The 22725-nt window shown below is 39.7% G+C and overlaps 1 protein-coding gene across 1 annotated transcript in view; it reads left to right on the top strand.

The window, feature by feature from the left end:
* LOC134332437 (metal transporter CNNM4) overlaps positions 1-22725 on the top strand; it is a 35856-nt gene that overhangs the window by 2286 nt on the left and 10845 nt on the right. Inside the window, exons 2-5 of the mRNA XM_063014084.1 lie at positions 6667-6810; positions 6895-7029; positions 9144-9313; positions 16003-16099. Coding sequence (XP_062870154.1) covers positions 6667-6810; positions 6895-7029; positions 9144-9313; positions 16003-16099 — 546 coding nt within the window. The remainder of the gene's footprint in view (positions 1-6666; positions 6811-6894; positions 7030-9143; positions 9314-16002; positions 16100-22725) is intronic.

Consider the following 22725-nt stretch of genomic DNA (forward strand, 5'->3'; position numbering starts at 1 on the left):
CAGTAAAAAAAATAGGCTTTCTAATATCCTATTAATTTTTGACCACCGCATTCATTTTACATTTACAGTGTATCATGCACGTTGATGGTGCAGTTGTGTTAGTTTTAAAATAATAATAAGTTAAAATAATAATATTTAAAATAATAAGTTTGGACGCTCAGGTGGCGCAGCGGTAAAAACACACATCGGAACAGCTGGGATCTCTAATACATCATATCAATCTCAGCTCTGCCTGCTGGCTGGGCTAAGCGGCCAGATGAACAATGATTGGCCTGTTGTTCAGATAGGGGTGGGATATTAAAGCCGGATAGGGACTCTCTCATAACTAATGCATTACGACCTCTGCTTGCTGATTGATGGCACCTGCAATCAATGTAAATTATTCTGGGAAGTCATTTCATAAGATTTTAAAGTGTGTCTGTGGAGATTTGTGCCCATTTAGCCTTACTAGGTCAGACACTGATGTCAGAAGAAAAGGCCTGAGTTGCAATCCACACTTCAGTTTATTCCTAGAGTGCTTAATAGAGGCACTGTGTAGCCCACTGGAGTTCCTTCATACTACACTGGACAAACCATATTTTAAGAACCTTACTAAGTGCAGGGGCACTGGCATGCTGATACACAAAGCGGCACTCCCCAACTTAGTCTTGATGTCAAACACATACATACCTTAAATCAGAAAAAGTTGGGACAGTATGAAAAATCTGTTAGAAAATAAAAGTAGTGTTTTTTTTTTATTTACTTTCAATTTCATTTCATTGCAGACAGTATGAACCCAGGATATTTTATGTTTTGTCTCGTAAACTTCATTTCAGGTCTGCAACACATTCCAAAAAACATTGGGGCAGTATGGCATGTAACATTCCTTTCCACAACACTGCTTACAAAAGACTTTTTGGCACCAATGATGCCAAGCATTGACTTGTTTTAGGTGTTTTCTTCCTTTTGTTCTTTCTGCAAACAAATGTTAAGGTTCACAGCAGTATGGGGTTTACATTTACATTACATTTTTGCCATTTAGCAGACACCTTTATCCAAAGCGACTTACATTACAGTATGAGCAACCGAGGGTTAAGGGCCTTGCTCAAGGGCCCAACAGCAGCAACCTAGCAGTGGTGGGGCTTGAACCAGCAACCTTTGGATTACTAGTCCTGTGCCTTAACCACTAGGCTATGGCTTGCCCTTATGGGTTGTTGTTGTCGTCACATTTTTCGATTAAAAATTTTTCACTCATTCTCTGTTGGGGACAGGTCAAAACTGCAGGAAGGCCAGTCCAGTACTCATACCCTCTTCGTATAAACACTTGATGTCCTTTTCTGTATTTATGCTACCATCACAGCCCATTACATCCTCCTATCAGAAGCAACAGGTGAAATATAATACAACCACTTGGAGCCTGAATGAAGTAATACATAGACAAAATAAAGATAAATTTAAACATGATAACCCAAAACCCTCACTACAACATACCTCCTTGGAAATTCAGTAAGCCTGATATCATCTTCTACCTTGCAAAAATAATTCACACCAAAATGTATACATCAACAAATTCTTGAAAATCAGAGACAAATATCCACTCTATTTATTCATTTATACTGATGGATCAAAAACCACACAGCAAGTAACAGCAGTTGTAACCACAAACCAATATTCAAGAACAGAAAAATTACCTCAACCAAGCTGCATATTCTCTGCGAAAGCCCACACCATAATAATGGCTTTAGAATTTGCAGAAGAGACCCATAAGAGAAAAATAATAATATGTACTGACTCAATTATTAACAGTATACAAAGATCCATCCATAGACTAACTGAAATAAATTACAACATAAAACTGTGCTGGGTTCCGGGACACAGCGGAATAAGTGGAAATGAAAAGGTGGATAAATTAGCCAATGAATAAATACATTAAGGAAAAATGGCAAACTGAGTGGGACACACAGACAACAAACAAACTACACGAGATACATCCAAATATAAGCAATAAGCCAAGAACACACCAAGGAAGACGAGTGGACCAAGTTATATACACAAGATGTAGAATAAGTCATACAAAAACCACTCACCAATACTCAATAAAAGGAGACAACCCCCCAACATGTGAAAGATGCCAAACACAACTCACAATAAAACATATTTTAATCGAATGCCCCAAATACCCCAGAGAGAGACAACAACTACACATACCTGGAACTGTTAAGTGTATAAAGTGGCGTAAAAATCAAATAAATAAATAAATAAAATGCTGTCATCACAGAAGAGTAAATTACCTGTACCTAGGGCACTAACACAACCCCATACCATGACTTTTACACTTGTTGCTGATAACAGTCTGGATGATTCTCTTTGTCTTTGGTTCGGGGGACACAGCCTGTATTTCTTTAAAAAAAAAAAAAAAAAAAAAAAAAAAACTGAAATACAATATGTTTCTACTCTGTGATGGTCCATCCCAGATGCCTCTGAGCCCAGAGAACTTGATACTGCTTTTGGACGGGGTTAACATAAGGCTTTGTGCACAGTAAGGCCTAAGTGGCATGTACAAATGTTTACCACATTACATAATTCAGAATGCCATTTTGCAGTCTGCTGACCAATAGCCTGTGAGAACATTAAATTAATGCCCCACCTGATAAATAAACTCACTATTTACACTTACACATGCTGTGACTGTGTACTGTTCAATGGTAAAATGTCTCCACTAGTGAAGTTTCCACATTTCTACAGATCATTTAGACTAGACTGTAAACAAAGGCTGTCCATCTCATCCACAGTGGGCTGGTGTGACATCCAGGAGCTACATCTCATACAAGTGAACTGGACCCATTGTTGTGGACAGTCACAGCTTTGATGGGGATCAGACTTAATGTCTATCTAATTAGATCGCTCGCCCGACTTGCCTGTACACAACCTTTGCAAATTTTAGTCAATGAGTGAATGTAAATAGTAATGTTTATTTATTTTTTTTACACGCTGTTTTTTTGTTCCTCTATCACTTGTGTTGGTACACCAGCCAGACAGCAGGAGTTGGTGTTGCAGCAGTTATGTGGTGCATCCTCATCCAGCCTTTCCTCCCTCAGACATATCCAGTTGTGTCTGTTTATTGTCCCATCAGGCTGGTGGTGGACTAGCATATTATACTGCTGTGCCACCCATGCAACTCATTATGCATTGAATTTTAATGAGCAAACACTGTAAGTTACTTAATTTTATTCAGTTTATTTACCTCAAGACCTGTTATACAGCTCTTTATTGTTGTGCCCTGCACCTGCAGAGCAATTTATACTAGTTGTATACCCCCCAGTCTAGCTATTCCTGTATTTAGGGGTCACCACAGCGGGATCAATTTGCTCTGCATACCTGACTTGGCACAGTTTTTACACCAGATGCCTTTCCTTATTTTATCCAGGCTTAGAGCCAGCACTGAGAGTGCACTGATAAGTGCATCTCCCCATAGCCAAGCAGTATGGTACTCTTGTTAAATCTAATGGGGTGTGACCATGCATAGAATTCCCGGCTTAGGGTGTAGATCTGGATTTCTGGGAATATAAATGTGCAGCCACATCAGCCCTGTGTTAGTAGGATTGTACAATTCTGCAGTAAACTGCAGTGAAACCTTGCTGCCTATCTCAGTAAGTCAGCCTCACACAGTTTTCTTTTGACAGTGTGATGAATTTTGGGGTTTAATACACAAATCATTCCCCCTAACTGACTGGTCACCTCTAAATCTGATCTAGGTTGCAGTGGGTTTTTAAAAGCCAGTCAACTGTAGGCAATTACACACTCATAATAAAGCCAATATGATATTATAGTAACAGTTTAACCCCATTTTCAAAAAAGTTTCTCCAAAACACCCCAAAGTGGCTCAATAATATTTAGATCTGGTGACTGTGCAGGCCATGGGAGATGTTCAACTTCACTTTCATGTTCATCAAACCAATCTTTCACCAGTCTTGCTGTGTGTATTGGTGCATTGTCATCCTGATACACGGCACCGCCATTGGATGCACATGGTCCTCCAGAATGGTTCGGTAGTCCTTGGCAGTGACGCGCCCATCTAGCACAAGTATTGGGCCAAGGGAATGCCATGATATGGCAGCCCAAACCATCACTGATCCACCCCCATGCTTCACTCTGGGCATGCAACAGTCTGGGTGGTACGCTTCTTTGGGGCTTCTCCACACCGTAACTCTCCCGGATGTGGGGAAAACAGTAAATCATTATTTTGAAAAACTCACCTACAGACAAATATTTCCTCAGATAACTTCTGTATTAGACCGGCAGAGGAAACATTCATGGTGCTGAGGAAAATGCACATCTTTAACTGTTTAATGGTCTCAACAAGAACTCAACTTATCCAACTTTTTATGGCGGATTTTTCAACTGCTGCTTCAAGTTGACGTATAAGTTAGAAATGGTGTTTACTTAAAGTAAGAATACCAATATTTTTTGAGTTTAACACATTCCAATCAGGGAGTAGATACAGCCCAAAAAGATGATTTAAATGCAGCTTATTTTACCCAAATATTTCGATTTAAATTAACGGTTGAGCAGATCATTAAAGTGCTAAAAGTGCCACATGTTTTGTTAAACTCTCTTGAGTTTTGCTTCAAATTAATTCTGCCAAAATTCAGTTGTTTTTGGTTATTGGGATGTATACAGTATCAATGACTTGAATGTACAACCGAAATAAAAAAAAATGGGACAGTATAGAAAATGCAAATAAAATAGACCCAGTGTTTCTTACATTTACATCGTCTCTTATTTTATCCTATATGAACCCCAGAATATTTCATGATTTGTCTGGTCAACTTCATTACAATTCTTAACATACACATACATGCATTTTAAGTCTACAACACATTCTAAAAAGGTTGGAACAGAGCAATGTAGGGCTAGTAATAAGGTGAAAAAAAAAAAAACTTAATAATGACGTGATTTCAAATAGGTGATGTGAACAGCTGATTATAATAATGAATTGGCACAAATCATGTTCAGATGGAAGGAAGGAAAAAGGTTGTTAAGGTTTACAGGCTTAAAAGAACAATCTTAATTGTTAATCTTAAAACAACCGCTTCAGTTTATACTAACAGCGATTACTTTTACTTCTACTTTTAATGCTTAAGTTCAATTTAATATCAAATTACTTTTAATACTTAAGTACATTAAACATCAGATACTTTTAGATTTTTACTCAAGTAATATTCTGAAAGGTGACTTACTTCTATTAAAGTTAATTTCTGGTAAGATACTTGTACTTTTACTCAAGTATGGACTTCAGGTACTTCATACACCACTGCTTCTGACACCTCATGTGGAATCTTAACTCATTAATCCTTTGCAAAAGCTTTCTGCTCATTGAGGTTTGGTGGTTTTTGTACAACAACTGCTTTCTTTAAATCTCACTAAAGAAATTGAGCGGTCACTCTAGGAGATGACAGGACTGATTTCTCAATCAAGCTTTGGTTGACTTGGCATCATTGTTTTGCTGATATATGCCAGAAAGAATGAATTTGAATAGGAGTTCTGTGACACTGTTGTGTGGAGTAATGATTCAAAACTGGAGTGGTTTGTCTGGTGCAACTCAAGCCAATGGTGATATTCAAGACCAGAAGAATACTATCCCTGCGGTCAGGGAGGTTATTTAGTGCTGCGGAAATGGTCAGTCTTGACCATGTGACTGGCATCATGGATTTACAGAAATTACAAGGCATTTTATGTAAGATTGTTATGTCTTTTCCAGTAAAATTGAACCTTGGTGATAATTGAACTTAACAAAACCTCGTCTAATAAACACCTATCAGCCATAACGTTAAAACCACCTCCTTGTTTCTACACTCGCTGTCCATTTTATCTACTCCACTTACCATATAGGAGCACTTTGTAGTTCTACAATTACTGACTAGTCCATCTGTTTCTCTTCATGCTTTGTTAGCCCCCTTTCATGCTGTTCTTCAATGATCAGGACCACCACAGAGCAGGTATTATTTGAGTGGTGGATCATTCTCAGCACTGCAGTGACACTGACATGGTGGTGGTGTGTTAGTGTGTGTTGTGCTGGTATGAGTGGATCAGACACAGCAGCGCTGATGAAGTTTTTAAACACCTCACTGTCACTGCTGGACTGAGAATAGTCCACCAACCAAAATATCCAGCCAACAGCGCCCCGTAGGCAGCGTCCTGTGACCACTGATGAAGGTCTAGAAGATGACCAACTCAAACAGCAGCAATAGATGAGCGATCGACTCTGACTTTACATCTACAAGGTGGACCAACTAGGTAGGAGTGTCTAATAGAGTGAGTGGACATGGTATTTAAAAACTTCAGCAACATTGCTGTGTCTGATCCACTCATACCAGCACAACACACACTAACACACCACCACCATGCCATTGTCACTGCAGTGCTAAGAATGATCCACCACCTAAATAATACATGCTCTGTGGTGGTCCTGTGGGGCTCCTGACCATTGAAGAACAGGGTGAAAGCAGGTTAAAAAGACATGCAGAGACACAGATGGACTACAGTCAGTATAGTATGTTTTTAACAATAATTTGGGGTGTCAAGCTCCCTGAAAGCAGCTGATTTGGTTGTGGAGTGAGCGGTACAGCAAATGTGAGTTTTAAAAAATGTGCACTCGGCTTAATCTACTCTCCTCTTTTCTCTTAGGTAAATCTCATCTGGCAATAGTGCAGAGGGTGAATAATGAGGGTGAGGGAGACCCCTTCTATGAAGTACTGGGTCTAGTCACACTTGAAGATGTTATCGAGGAGATCATCAAGTGTGAGATCTTGGATGAATCTGACCTCTACAGTAAGTTGTTTTAAATCTACCAGTTTTTTGTCCTTGCCAATGACTTTACATATTGCTTTAGTACCTTCTTTTATTTTCTACTAGCTGACAATCGGAACAGGAAGAAGGTGGACCCTAATAAGAACAAGCGGGACTTCTCTGCCTTCAAACAAGAAAGTGAATCCAAGGTTAAGATTTCTCCCCAGCTGCTCTTAGCAGCTCATCGGTTCCTGGCTACTGGTGAGCTAATCTTATTTAATTCTAGAACAATTTTAGGGGGTCAAAGCACCTTTGCACTGGAACACTATTGTTTTTTAGGTTTGTTCTATTTTTTTCTGTTTAAAAGTCAAGGCACTAAAGGTGATTGAATCCTATTGTTTTTATTAGGATTTGTTAGGAATTTTCTTCTTTTTCCTTTTTGAAATGAAACAAATCGTGACAAATAACAAATAAACATACCAAATCGTGAACTATAAGGTTCATACAGTTCAAGCCGGAAAGTCTGCACACCCCTTTCACCCTTTCTTCACGTTTTATTTTATTCTATAACAGATTGAGTTGTTTTTTTTGCCTCAAACATCTACACACAATCGCCAATATTTACGAAGTGAAAACAGGGTTTTACTTACAAAAATGGCTTATTTAGGGGTTACATATCTGTACACACCCTTAGCCTAATACTGGGTTGATACTGGCTTCCGTCTGGCCACTCTACCATTTGTGGAGTGCTGCCTGGATGGTTGATCTTCTGATAGGTTCTCCCATCTAAACAAGGATATGCTGGAGCTCTGTCAGAGTGACCCTCGGGTTCCTGATCACCTTCCTGGCCAAGACCAGTCTTCCCCGATCGCTCAGTTTGGCCGGGCGGCCAGGTCTAGGAGGATTTTTGGTGGTTCCAAACTTCTTCCATTTACAAATGGTGGTGGCCACTGTGCTCTTTGGGATGTGTAAAGCTGCAGCATTTTTCTGTACCCTTCTCCAGATCTATGCCTTGACACAATCCTGAGGTCGGCAGATAATTCCTTTGACCCCATGGCTTGGAGGTTGCTCTGATTTGCATTGTTAACTGTGTGACCTTATATAGACAGGTGTTGGCAATCCACAATCCTGTCCAATCAATTGAATTGACCACAGGTGGACTCCAATTAAATTGTAGAAACATCTCAAGCAGTATCAGTTAAAACTAAATGCACCTCAGCTCACTTTTGAGTGTTATATCAAAGGGTGTGCACACTTGTGTACATATGATATTTTACATTTAATAAATTAATAAATTAGCACAAATGTCTAAAAACCTGCTTTCACTTTGTCACTGTGGGCTATTTTGTGTAGAATTTTGTGACAAAAAAAGAACGCAATCTATTATAGAATGAGTTTGTAGTGTAATAAAACGTGGAGAAATTTGGCATAGTGCTTATGTTCCATATCCTCCTTCATTAAAACCACATTCTTGTTTCTACACACACTGTCCATTTTATCAGCTCCACTTACCATATAGAAGCACTTTGTAGTTCTACAATTACTGACAGTAGTCCATCTATTTCTCTGCATACTTTTTTAGCCTGCTTTCACCCTGTTCTTCAATGGTCAGGACCACCACAGAGCAGGTATTATTTAGGTGGGGGATCATTCTCAGCACTGCATTGACGCTGACATGGTGGTGGTATGTTAGTGTGCAGCGCTGCTGGAGTTTTTAAATACAGTGTCCACTCACTGTCCACTCTATTAGATACTCCTATCTAGCTGGTCCACCTTGTAGATGTAAAGTCAGAGATGATCGCGCATCTATTGCTGCTGTTTGAGTTGGTCATCTTCTAGACCTTCATCAGTGGTCACAGGCCACTGCCTATTGGGCTGTGTTGGCTGGATATTTTGGTTGGTGGACTATTCTCAGTCCAGCAGTGACAGTGAGGTGTTTAAAAACTCCGGCAGCGCTGCTGTGTCTTATCCACTCATACCAGCACAACACACACTAACACACCACCACCATGTCAGTGTCACTGCAGTGCTGAGAATCATCCACCACCTAAATAATACCTACTCTGTAGTGGTCCTGGGAGAGTCCTGACCATTGAGAAACAGCATGAAAGCGGCTAAAAAAGCATTCAGAGAAACAGATGGACTCCAGTCAGTAATTGTAGAAGTACAAAGTGCTTCTGTATGGTAAGTGGAGCTGATAAAATGGACAGTGAGTGTAGGAACGAGAAGGTGGTTTTAATGTTATGGCTGATCGGTGTATCAGTCAGTTCTAAGCCATAATTTGTCCAATTGAGACCAAATTTGAGACTCAAATTTGGACTGTATTGGACATCAGTGGACTAATTTGTATATGGTTTTGTGTATTGTACTCCCAGAGGTGAGCCTCTTCAGTCCACTCCAGATCTCGGACAAGATCTTGCTGCGGATCCTCAAGCACCCGGATGTCATCCAGGAGCTGAGGTTTAATGAAAATGACAAGCGCTCACCGCAGCATTATTTGTACCAGCGCAGCAAGCCAGTTGACTTTTTCATCTTAATTTTGCAGGTAAGCATAAGTTTATATCAGTTTCAATTTCATAACCAGGGTTGGGCAAATCTTAACAATAAAAAAGAAAGTATTTGTTTAATAGAGATGCATACAGAATATTGTTCATAATTGTAGAAGACTACTTTTTAAATTAACTGCATGGCCAATAATACACTATATTGCCAAAAGTATTCGCTCGTCTGCCTTTACACGCATATGAACTTGAGTGACATCCCATTCCTAATCCATAAGGTTTAATATGATGTCGGCCCACCCTATAACAGCTTCAACTCTTCTGGGAAGGCTTTCCACAACGTTTAGGAGTGTGTATGGGAATGTTTGACCATTCTTCCAGAAGCGCATTTGTGAGAAGGCCTGGCTCGCAGTCTCCGCTCTAATTCATCCCAGAGGTGTTCTATCGGGTTGAGGTCAGGACTCTGTGCAGGCCAGTCAAGTTCTTCCACACCAAACTCGCTCATCCATGTCTTTATGGATCTTGCTTTGTTCACTGGTGCGCAGTCATGTTGGAACAGGAAGGGGCCATCCCCAAACTGTTCCCACAAAGTTGGGAGCATGAAATTGTCCAAAATCTCTTGGTATGCTGAAGCATTAAGAGTTTCTTTCACTGGAACTAAGGGGCCAAGCCCGACTCCTGAGAAACAACCCCACACTGACGGTTATCTGTGGAATATTTAGTAGTGAGGAAATTCATGACTGGACTTGTTGCACAGGTGGCATCCTATCATGGTACCACGCTGGAATTCACTGAGCTCCTGAAAGCGACCCATTCTTTCACAAATGCAGACAACCCAAGTCTCTCGGAAGTTCCGGGAGTCTTCCGCATATACATAGCGGCTCCCTGATGCCTGCAAGTCAGGTAAAATCTACCGGAATCTAGAACGAGCGGCCAAGAACGCGCACGCAGGCAACACAGACTTTTTTCCACGATCGCGTATTAAATCCGTTATTTGATATACAATCTAGCGCACTGTGTAGGGTACATAAATCAATTGTCTAATATACTGTCTAGTGCACTATGTAGAGAACATAAATCCACTATCTGATATACAATTTAATGCACTATGTATGGTTAAGGTACTGGACTAGTAAACAGAAGGTTGCCGGTTCAAGCCCCGCCACCACCAAGTTGCCACTGTTGGGTCCCTGAGCAAGGCCCTTAACCCTCAATTGCTCATTGTGTTCCACTCACTGTGTAAGTCGCTTTGGATAAAAGCATCTGCTAAATGCTGAAAATGTAAATGTAAATGTATGGAACATAATTAATTATGTAATACACTATCTAGTGCACTGTGTAAGGAACACAAATCCGTGATCTGATATACAACCTAGTGCACTGTGTAGGGAACATAAACCAATTGTCTAATTCACTATCCAGCGCACTACGTAGGGAACATAAATTGATATCTAAAATACTATCTAGTGCACTATGTAGGGAACATAAATCCGTTATCTGATATACAATTTAGTGCACTATATAGGGAACCTAAATCCGTTAACTAATACGCTACCTGAAGCATTATGTAAGAAACATAAGTCTATTATCTAGTACACTATCTAGTACACTAAGTAAGGAACATAAATTCTTTTCTAATATACAATCTAGTGCATTATGTAGGGAACATAAATCTATTATCTTTCACACTATCTGGGGGCTTGGGGGGTCTGGGGGTACCTCCCTGAAATGAGTTTTTGCAACTTGGGATGTCTGCAAATGTTTGTAGAAGCAGTCTGCATGCCTAGGTGCTTGGTTTTATACACCTGTGGCCATGGAAGTGATTGGAACACCTGAATTCAATGATTTGGATGGGTGAGTGAATACTTTTGGCAATATAGTGTATGTGGACATTCTTTTTGAAGGAACTTTTAAAGGAACCTTAACCCCAAAAAAAACACTTTAGCAATGATTTGCAACTTTGATTGCAAACTAGAACTTTATCAGTGTCACACCTTACAAATGCTATTTTGACTGGGTATAAATTCCCACATAAACACTTTACAATCTTTTAAAGTTTTAGGTGGGGAAATCTATAATAATACCTGTAGTTTTGGAATAGAATGTTCATTTATACATCATCCTCAGTTTCTATGCTTTAATGCCCTTCTCCCTTCTTACTAGCAGCTCATTTCCTGCTCAATGGAACTAAACCAGAGCATACTGTCTGTTCCTGCACTGTCCACTCTCCAAGTCTGTTGGGCCTTTTGCCCATGTTGGGCCGTTTGCCCACATGAATCCCAGGCTTATGAGCATTAAAACAGGTCTGAAAATAACTTCAGAGTTAGGATGTGTCAGACGGGTCCAGATTTGTTCTTACTGTTGCACTTTGTTTATAAAGAAATACACACATATTACTTTATCTGGTTATATTACAACAAGGATATTGTTTGTGCACTGCCAACATAACCTGTACTGGTGTCAGCTTATAATAAAGGTATGCACCATTTCAGGATTCTGTTGCATTGCATCATATTTCTAGCTGTGTCAAACACTTAACCACTACTTGACTTTAGTTGAACTACTCGGAGCTACATATTGTGCAAACAGAAACCCTTGAAATGTTGAAATGCCATGAATTGTTGAGTATTTGGAGCACTGTTTTGAAGCTGCATAACAATGGTAAACACCAATCACCCATAACATTAAAACCACCTCCTTGTTTCTACACTCACTGTCCATTTTATCAGCTCCACTTACCATATAGAAGCACTTTGTAGTTCTACAATTACTGACATCTGTTTATCTACATACCTTTTTAGCCTGCTTTCACCCTGTTATTCAATGGTCAGGACCCCCACAGAGCAGATATTATTTAGGTCGTGGATCATTCTCAGCACTGCAGTGACTGACATGGCGGTGGTGTGTTAGTGTGTGTTGTGCTGGTATGAGTGGATCAGACTAGGGGTGGTTTTATAAAATCGATTTTTCGATTCGAATCGATCTTTATTTGAACGATCCGATATCGATTCATATAAACGCGAGATCGATCTTTTAAATACGCCCCTTTTCACGGTGCACATGGAAATCTGTTACTATGGTTACCCCCTTTAATTTCGCGTGACCAGCCAGTGTTTTTTCATGCAACGAGATCTGACCTGCACATCAGTTTAGCATGGCAGAAGCTCAAGTTATGACCACTACACAACTTCTTGCACTGATTTTCGCTCGGCGACGGGTCGGTGCTGGATTCGGGTGGAACTCGGTGTTCGCTCTGCGATCAGAACTCGGCTCTCAATCAATGTGTGAAACAGCGAGGGGAAACACAGGGGAGAGGTTGTAAACAGGTGGTACTGGTGGATAATATAGTTTCTATCAGAATACATCAGCACACGCGAGTTTTACAGTATTTCTGACCTGATCGTTCTCTACAAAACAAAATATTTATTAACCTCCAACTCACTACAGAACAAGCCATGCTGCTCGTGTTGCCAAATCCACTCAGATTCATTTATTTCTTCAGTGCACAAACTTTGATCTCTCGCTACTTGTTGATGTGCATGTTTGGACGTGGTATCATTAAACCTTTCATCACCTCTCACGTGTGTTTTCGTGACAAAACGTAGTTTTGGAGAGCAGAGAAGCTCGCCTGTGATTCCCCCTGGTGATAGATGGTGTAGTGTAAAACCCCCCATCGCCGATCAGTCGTGTAGTGTGAACATTACAGCGACCAGGTGTTAATCAGAGTGTCGTGTAGTGTAAACTTGGCATAAGCTGTACAACAGCCAGGTGTATGTTTACATTACATTTACAATGTTGTAGCGTGTCAGACATATAAAATAATAATAAAAAATGTATGTTACTGTTTTCTGTTTTGGATTAATTATTTATGTAAACAAAATACACAAATATTTTTAATAATGAGTGTTCTTTGTACAATTATCACATTCGTTCTCTGAACATCTTTACATATTTAAACAAAACCTGTTAATGTAACTCAAATATGCCTAAATGTGTTGAATCGAAATTGAATCGAAAATCAAATCGAAGATCGAATCGAATCGGGACCTTGTGAATCGGAATCGAATCGATCCAGGAAATTAGTGGCGATACCCAGCCCTAGATCAGACACAGCAGCGCTGCTGGAGTTTTTAATACAGTGTCCACTCACTGTCCACTCTATTAGACACTCCTACCAAGTTGGTCCACCTTGTAGATGTAAAGTCAGAGACGATCGCTCATCTGCTGCTGCTGTTTGAGTTGATCATCTTTTAGACCTTCATCAGTGGTCACAGTACGCTGCCCATGGGGCGCTGTTGGCTATATGTTTTTGGTTGGTGGACTATTTTCAGTCCAGCAGTGACAGTGAGGTGTTTAAAAACTCCATCAGCATTGCTGTGTCTGATCCACTCATACCAGCACAACACACACTAACACACCACCACCATGTCAGTGTCACTGCAGTGCTAAGAATGACCCACCACCTAAATAATACCTGCTCTGTGGTGGTAGTATGTAGAGAAATAGATGAACTACAGTCAGTAATTGTAGACCTACAAAGCGCTTCTATATGGTAAGTGGAGCTGATAACATGTACAGTGTGTGTAGAAACAATGAGGTGGTTTTAATGTTATGGCTGATCGGTGTATTTGTTTTTGAATCAATTACATATTTTTATTACTACTGATTTTCATTGGCTGGCAGTGGCTGGCAAAATATTTAATCCTTTATTCATTTGTATGCCTGAGCGTAGCTAGCTTCCAGTTTCTGGTTTTGTTTGTAGTAACTTGTAACTGGCTGAGGCAAAATATGAGGACCGAGACATTGAAACCTGCTTGTGTGGTCTGCTGTCTGCAAATACAGTATTCATGTTGTGATCCGGTTTCTTAATTCGAGGACTACTGCTCTTAGACTTTTTGGAAGGCCTGTATCAGATGACTTATCTGAATGTAGATTTACTCATTTTCATAATGCTGTAGAGACTGGATTAGGAAAACATAACAACAGTCAGAACAATATAGTTTAAGTCCTGCATTATTCAGTTTCTACATATTGGCATAGATGCAGGCAGGGATTTTATTTCATTACTGTAAAAGGATTAAGTTTGGCTCTAGCTAGCAGCAACTTTAGAAACAGGAAGGGACAGTCTTGGCAAAATGACAGAGCAAGATATATTTACTCCTGAACTAATTTTAGTGTTGTCAACTTACAGACATGATAAAGAAAGATTTGAGTCAGCTTCTAAGCGTCTTGAACTGATGTAAGAGCAAGTGTGTTACACATTATGGGATGAAGATGTACAATATATAATACTAAAAATGCAATGTCATATGTAATGTTTAAAAAAAGCTTAAAACAACTGTTACTGCAATTACAAACCCAGCTGCACAAGTGAGTTACAGTCAAGCCGGAAAGTCTACACACCCTTTCACCTTCTCCATGTTTAATTACATTACAGACTCATTCTATAATAGATTGAGTTCATTTTTTGTCACAAAATTTTACAAAAAATAGCCCACAATGACAAAGTAAAAGCAGGTTTCTAGACATTTGTGCTAATTTATTAAAAATCAAAATGTAAAATATCATATGTACACAAGTGTGCACACCCTTTTTTTATTGATACTGCTTGAGATGTTTCTACAATTTAATTGGAGTCCACCTGTGGTAAATTCAATTGATTGGACTTGATCGGGGATTGCCAACACCTGCCTGTATAAGGTCCCACAGTTAACAGTGCATATCAGAGCAAACTCCAAGCCATGGGGTCAAAGGAATTATCTGCAGACCTCAGAAATAGGATTGTGTCAAGGCATAGATCAGGAGAAGGGACAGTGGTAGCCTAGTGGGTTGAGCTTTGGGCTATCAACCGGAAGATTGGCGGCTCTGCTATGCAGCCACTGTTGGGTCCTTGAGCAAGGCCCTTAACCCTGTCTGCTCCAGGGGCGCCGTACGATGGCTGACCCTGCGCTCTGACCTCAGCTTCCAAACAAGCTGGGATATGCGAAGAAAGTATTTCATTGTACTGTACATCTGTATATGTACATGTATATATGACAAATAAAGTATATCTTCTAAAAATTGCAGCTTTACACATCCTAAAGAACACAGTGGCCACCATCATTCGCAAATGAAAAAAGATTGGAACCACCAAAAATCTTCCTAGACCTGGTCGCCCGGCCAAACTGAGCGATCGGGGAAGACGGGCCTTGGCCACGGAGGTGAGCAGGAACCTGAGGGTCACTCTGACAGAGCTCCAGTGTATCATTGTCGAGATGGGAGAACCTATCAGAAGATCAACCATCCAGGCAGCACTCCACAAATCACACCTTTATGGTAGTGAAAGTAAAAGGCACATGACAGCCCGCTTGAAGTTTGCTGAATGGCACCTAGAGGACTTTCAAACCATGAAAAGCAAGATTCTCTGGTCTAATGAAAGCAAAATTGAAGCCTGAAAACCAAGTGTCATGTCTGTAGGAAACCAGGCACCGCTTATCACCTGGCTAATGCCATCCCTAAAGTGAACTTGATTGGAAAATATGTACAACCCAGTCTAATATCAATCCAGTTTTGCATAATAGTTCTGGTATTGAAAAGGATGTGCAAGGCCCTTACTCTCCCAGTTTGGTAGCTGTCATGTGGAAGGTAAGACCCAGTGGGCAGGAACAGGCAATAGCCAAATTCTGACAAAAGGGGGGCAAATCTAAATAAAGAATGAACTATGTGTCCTCTCACCGCCTTCTTATTCAAACAGGGTCGGGTAGAAGTAGAGGCTGGCAATGAGAACATGAAGTTTGAGACTGGCCCTTTCTCTTACTATGGAGTCATGGCACTGACTGCTCCAGCTTTAGGTAAGTCTTCTTATTAAATACCATATTCACATGTCTACATTTTATTTAGTGTAGTACAAACAGATAGGATGTGACAGGCATTGCTGCAGTTTTTGGTCATACAAATGTAAATGATTTCAAGACTGTGCACATAAAAAATGTTTATTAGCTGTTATCAGACTGATCTTTACAAAAAAGGTTGTGTCTTGTTCTAAAGTACTGAATGAATTTATGGCTCTGAAGGTTAAAATCAGGTCTCATGAAGTTAGTGTCAATATACAGAACAGAATTGCAAAATTGGCCTGACGTGAAGTAAGAAATGGTAAAAACAAGCATGTATTATATCCACAAAGTTGAATCAGTTCATCTGGACACAAGTTTGTTGTAGCGATATGTTTCATCACTCATCCAAGTGACCAATCACCGCCCATTGCATAACAATGAAACCGGTGGTCAGGTCCATATGCAAATCACAATTACCATTAATTACAATGGCCATGTGTGCCTTTCACATATGATTGGGGTATAGCTCCTATTATGGCGTTGTAAGATGGTGAGATGTACCCCCCTCTCGGTTCAGGGTTGTTCCCTCTTCACATAGATGGCCTTTTTGACTTCCCGTTCAAACCAGCATTTCTCCTAGTCAAGGATCCACTTGCAGGTGAGTGTAAATCGCTGAGTCCGTAATAGGAGCTATACCCCAATCATATGTGAAAGACACACATGGCATTGTAATTAATGGTGATTGTGATTTGCATATGGACCTGATCACTGGTTTCATTGTTATGCAATGGGAGATCGTCGTTAAGCAAATCATTTACGAGGGATGCAAAATTTAACTAATAACTGGCTGGTTTTTTTTAAATAGCAGTCTATTAAAATATTTAACATGTTGCTGAGTTTTATGAAAACAAAGCTTTAGGTGTTACTCAATTTAAAAACAGCTTAATGTGGCAGTAATGTATAAATAACAATAAATATCGTAGGCGGCACGGTGGCTTAGTGGGTAGCACTGTCGCCTCACAGCAAGAAGGTCCTGGGTTTGATCCCCAGGTGGATAAGACACAGCAGCGCTGATGGGAGTTTTTAAATACCGTGTCCACTCACTGTTCACTCTATTAGACTCTCCTACCTGATTGGTCCACCTTGTAGATGTAAAGTCAAAGACAATCGCTCATCTATTGCTGCTGTTTGAGTTGGTCATCTTCTAGACCTTCATCGGTGGTCTCAGGACGCAGCCCATGGGGTGCTATTGACTGGATATTTTTGGTTGGTGGACTATTCTCAGTCCAGCAGTGACAGTGATGTGCTTAAAAACTCCAGCAGCGCTGCTGTGTCTGATCTACTCATACCAGTCAGTGTCACTGCAGTGCTGAGAATGATCCACCACCTTAATAATACATGTTCTGTGGTGGTCCTGTGGGGGTCCTGACCATTGAAGAACAGGGTGAAAGCAGGTTAAAAAGATATGTAGAGAAACAGATGGACTACAGTCAATAATTGTAGAACTACAAAGTGCTTCTATAGTGTAGAAACAAGGAGGTGGTTTTAATGTTCAATGTACAGTAATACTCACCTACTCAAGAATTTTTTATCTAACGTACCTTGAGCCTTTTACTTACTTATTTAATGTTTTCTTATGTATTTTGAGCTGATGTAATGCATGACTTTCCTTTGGGATTAATAAAGTTATCTATCCATCTATTTATCTATATATCTATCTACCTGTCTGTCGGTCTATCTATCTGTCTATCTATACTTGTTTTTTTGTTTTTGTTTTTTTGCATTTGTTTTTTTGCATTTGTTTGCTAAAGGTCACTAATTAAAAGTATTGTCCACATACTTTTGGCTTTGTAGGGCACGTTAGAAGTTCAAGACAACTTGGATGTAATCAAATGGTTAATTAAAAGGGTGCAGCAATTTGTGCATTTTTGTAAGAAAAACTCACCATATTAGCTGCACTTCACAGTCTAAAATGTTCAGTAGTAAAATAAAACTGTGATGAACAAACTGTGAACTGTTTAAAGATCCTCTCTATTTTTCCTCTCTGACTCCTTCCTCTGTTCAGATGTCACCCCCCCTCTGTCCCCCTCTGTAGTGCTGCCTCAGCCGCGGCGCCTTTCTCTTAAGAGGTTTTCTCTGTTCTCTCGCTTCCCAGGTAAATTCCTGCATGTTGGCAGCTAACCAGGGGTAGAAAGGATAAAAGCACAGTGTTACTAACATAAGAATTAGGGGGCGGGTGGTCAGGCAGTGCTTAGTTAAATAAATCACTAACTAAACACATTTCCACAGTTCATTCTCAGTGGAGCTCTTATTAAGCAAATACAAACCCAATTTCTGGAAAATACAATAAAAACAAGAATCTATGATTTGTTAAATTTGTTAAAGCTTTCTGATAGAAAAGTTTAAATGTTTTTATTGACCTTTGTATTTGTAGACTTTGTATTTGATGCTTACAGCACGCACAAATATGGGACAGGAGCAAAATAAGGGTGAAAAGTTTATAGAAAACCATGTTACGCCGTTTGAAACATACACTGATCAGCCATAACATTAAAGCCTTATTTTGCTCCTGTCTCACTATCCATTTTATCAGCTTCACTTACCATATAGAAGCACTTTAAAGTTCTACAATTACTGACTGTAGTTTTTCTGACAGCATCTGTTTTTCTACATACCCTTTTAACCTGCTTTCACCCTGTTCGTCAATGGTCAGGACTCCCACAGGACCACCACAGAGCAGGTATTATTTAGGTGGTGAATCATTCTCAGCACTGCAGTGACAGTGACATGGTGGTGTTGTGCTGGTAGAATGATCCACCACCCAAATAATACCTGCTCTGTGGTGGTCCTGTGGGAGTCCTGACCATTGAAGAACAGCATGAAAGGGGGCTAAAAAAGCATGCAGAGAAACAGATGGACTACAGTCAGTAATTGTAGAACTACAAAGTGCTTCTATATGGTAAGTGAAGCCGATAAAATGAACAATGTGTGTAGAAACAAGGAGATGGTTTTAATGTTATGGCTGATCGTGTATAAGCAGGTGAATTGGTAACAGGTGAGGGTATCATGATTGTCTATTGAAGGAAGAACCACCAAAGGCTCAGTCTTTGCAAGTGATGATGGGTTGGGGCTTTACCACTTTGTGCCAAACGTCATAAGAAAGTTCAAGAAGGGCATTTGTCAATGCAGTATTGCAAATAATTTAGGTCCATCTACCAAACTATAATAATTATAATTAGAGATGCATGAGTACCGATACTGGTATCGGGTATTTGCCCGATACCGCACTCATTAACTCGTACTCGTACTCGCAAACGAGGCTCCGATACTAAACATCCGATACTGTGTCTATTGCTGCGTTACGCCTAGTTCACACTACACAATTTTTGTGGTTCACTTTGGTAAATCATAAGCGGTTCTTGCTTTTTTATGTAGATGAGAGCAGAAAACGTTACTTCACAGAGTCAAGCATAGACAAAAGTTCATCAGTTACTAAGTTGGTTAGTTCAGGATAATCTGTTCTGACTAAGAGAAAACGTTTAGCTCCACAGACAGAACAACTCTGAGTCGGCTCCCGCTCTGTGGTAATAAGCAGTATAATTAAGCCTGAGCTTTTTAAGGTAAGCGAGTCACACAAAATGTTCTGTAGTAGTTGGTGTTTATTTACAACCGCTACATTCATTATAACAGTAAAAACGGAGAGATGACTGAGAAAAGAAACTTACGCTGCGCTTAAAATGAATCGACTCATGAATCACTTATATCGATACTGTGAACAGAGCATCTCCTCTCTTAAAGGCACACACACGTCTTATAACAGCGGTCGTTGCTTTTGTAACCAGTTATCTTCACTGATAGCTCTATTTTGAAGGTTTTTTTCAGACTGAACTGAATAACATTAAACGTGCGTTTGTGCGTGGTCAGTTAGACTAATGAAATATGTCTCCCGTCGGTGAAAAACGAATTGCTTTAGTTTTAGAAGTAAAAAAAATGCCACGCCCCCCAGTCAGGCACTGGCGCCCCCCCAGACAAGTACTCCCCCAGGTTGAAAACCCCTGTTCTAACATGTCAGATATCTGATCCAATAGGTATCGGTATCGGTATCGGCAAGTACAAAAATACATGTACTTGTACTCGTACTCGGTTGGGAAAAAATGGTATTGATGCATCCCTAATTATAATAATACTGTAAAAAGATTTGAAAAATTTATACAAATCTTACTCTGTGTAGGTCAAAGGCTAGAAACAAATGTTGCAATTGCATGAGCTTCAAGCCCTCAGACACCATTGCATTAGTTTGTTAGGCCCAAAGTGATCTCAAATGTACTGAAAGAAAGTGAAAATGTGTACTTTATTTTATTTTATCTTTTATGGAAATAGGGTTTGTAGGATCTGGAAAGTTGGTCATAAGTGGTTTTAATGAATTACAGTTTGTTTTTAGCTAGCACACTAAATGCTTTAATGTCTATAGCTAGTCCAGTGTTTTGGCTGCCTGCGAAAAAAACATTAAAATTGTATGTATTCTATTATTATTCTAATTGTGTATACCTACACCGACTAGGCATAACATTATGATCACTGACAGGTGAAGTGAATAGCACTGATTATCTCTTCATCACGGCACCTGTTAGTGGCTGGGATATATTAGGCAGCAGGTGAACATTTGATCCTCAAAGTTGATGTGTTAGAAGCAGGAAAAATAAGCATGCGTAAGGATTTGAGTGAGTTTGACAAGGGCCAATGGCTAGACGACTGGGTCAGAGCATCTCCAAAACTGCAACTCTTGTGGGGTGTTCCCAATCTGCAGTGGTCAGTATCTATCAAAAGTGGTCCAAGGAGAAAACAGTGGTAAACGGGCGACAGGGTCATGGGCAACCAAGGTTCATTGATGCACGTGGGGAGCGAAGGCTGGCCCGTGTGGTCCGATCCAACAGACAAGCTACTGTAGCTCAAATTGCTGAAGAAGTTAATGCTGGTTCTGATAGAAAGGTGTCAGAATACACAGTGCATCACAGTTTGTTGCGTATGGGGCAGCAAAAGCAGGACCAACACAATATTAGGAAGGTGGTCATTATGTTATGCCTGATCGGTGTATGTGTCTTTAATATCTTCTGCATTTTTTGCATATTCATTTCTCCAGTACAAATCACATTACCCTGCTGCCTTAGACTAAAATTGTAGCTAATGGTTTTTAACCAAATTGCTGCTGACTAGCTAGTTGCTGATTATGATTAGAATCATAATGCAATAGTAATTTCTGCTACAGTAAAATCAGCAGTCTATTGAGTGGACTATTTGTGTGCCAGCCAATTGCATCATTAAATAGAGGAACAAAAAAAATTGGATACATCTAATGTGCAGTGGCTACCCCTGCCACCTTCACAACACCCTCGCTGGCTGAGAAGGGCGCAGCCAGTGTCACATGATGTGAACCCACCTGGTCGCTTCTTTACACTTTACAAATTCTTACAGAGCCCCAACAGGTACAGAGGCTTTCCAATCTTCTCTTCCTCAGACACGGTCAGTTGTGTCTGTTGTGTGACCAACCAGGACAGTGCCCCTCTGAGGTCTGAACTGTTTCTTTAAAGAGGTTGGATAGATTGTTAGACTGCTGACTTCATAGCACCCTAATTGATTCTTAATTTGAGCATCCAGAACTGAAAAAACAAAGCCATTTAATTGTTAAGTACTTATAAATATTGGCAGTAGACATGCAATTCCACTGCTTTACTGGCAGATTATACCTAATTAAGAAAGTTTTATGTCAATATCTAGCTTTCTGCTGTTAAATACAAACTGGAAAATACAAGAGCAATTTAGCCCAATAAAATTTACCAAGACAACCACTGTGGATGTATAGAAAAATGATTAATGGGTTTATTAAGGCTTTTACTAACCAAAACAAACTGTTGGTTGGTTCCAGAAGCAACTGAGGAGCTTGAGAATGTGCAGGCCTGTTATACTCGACTCCACCAACCAATTACTTACAATTTAGTACTGATTTCGATTTGTCCAAAAAATCTTTTAAATTCCATTATTTTGAAATGAATGCTTTGTGTTAGGTGACCCTGATCAAGAATACTTTGGTTTTAGGTGGTTTTGATTCTCACTTCTTCAAAATTATAAAAAAAATATGAGGTCACACTCTTAGACATGTTGATCATGTGTGAATCATATAATCAGAATACAAATTTTTTTGTCACGTTTAGGGCACATGTTCAAAATACACCTGTTAGAATACACCATTGAACACTTGTTTCTTAACGAGTTCTCTAAATGTCTCTGGTTTTGGTACATGTGGATCATCGGTCATGACTGTGTTTGAAATTAAAGACCTGACCTGATGAATCTTGTGTAACAAGTAACTTACCTGTTCTGTCATGAATGTAACCAAAGTGTGTAAAACATGAGGTTAAAATCCTAATAAATAAATACGTAACGTATTGATTCTATATACAGTATTATTCACACTATTAAATTTACCATTGTTTTCACCCTGTTTTAAACACAGTAGGTCTTTAGTTATACTCATGTGTAGAGAAAATATCTCACACTGACACTAAAGCAGTATAGTTGAATGTTTGTGTAACATTTTGCAACTGTAAAACCCCAATTTCATGCCTTTTTTAAATTTATAAAATAAA

The sequence above is a fragment of the Trichomycterus rosablanca genome, chromosome 18 (assembly GCF_030014385.1).
Source record: "Trichomycterus rosablanca isolate fTriRos1 chromosome 18, fTriRos1.hap1, whole genome shotgun sequence".
In the NCBI taxonomy this organism is placed as follows: Eukaryota; Metazoa; Chordata; class Actinopteri; order Siluriformes; family Trichomycteridae; genus Trichomycterus; species Trichomycterus rosablanca.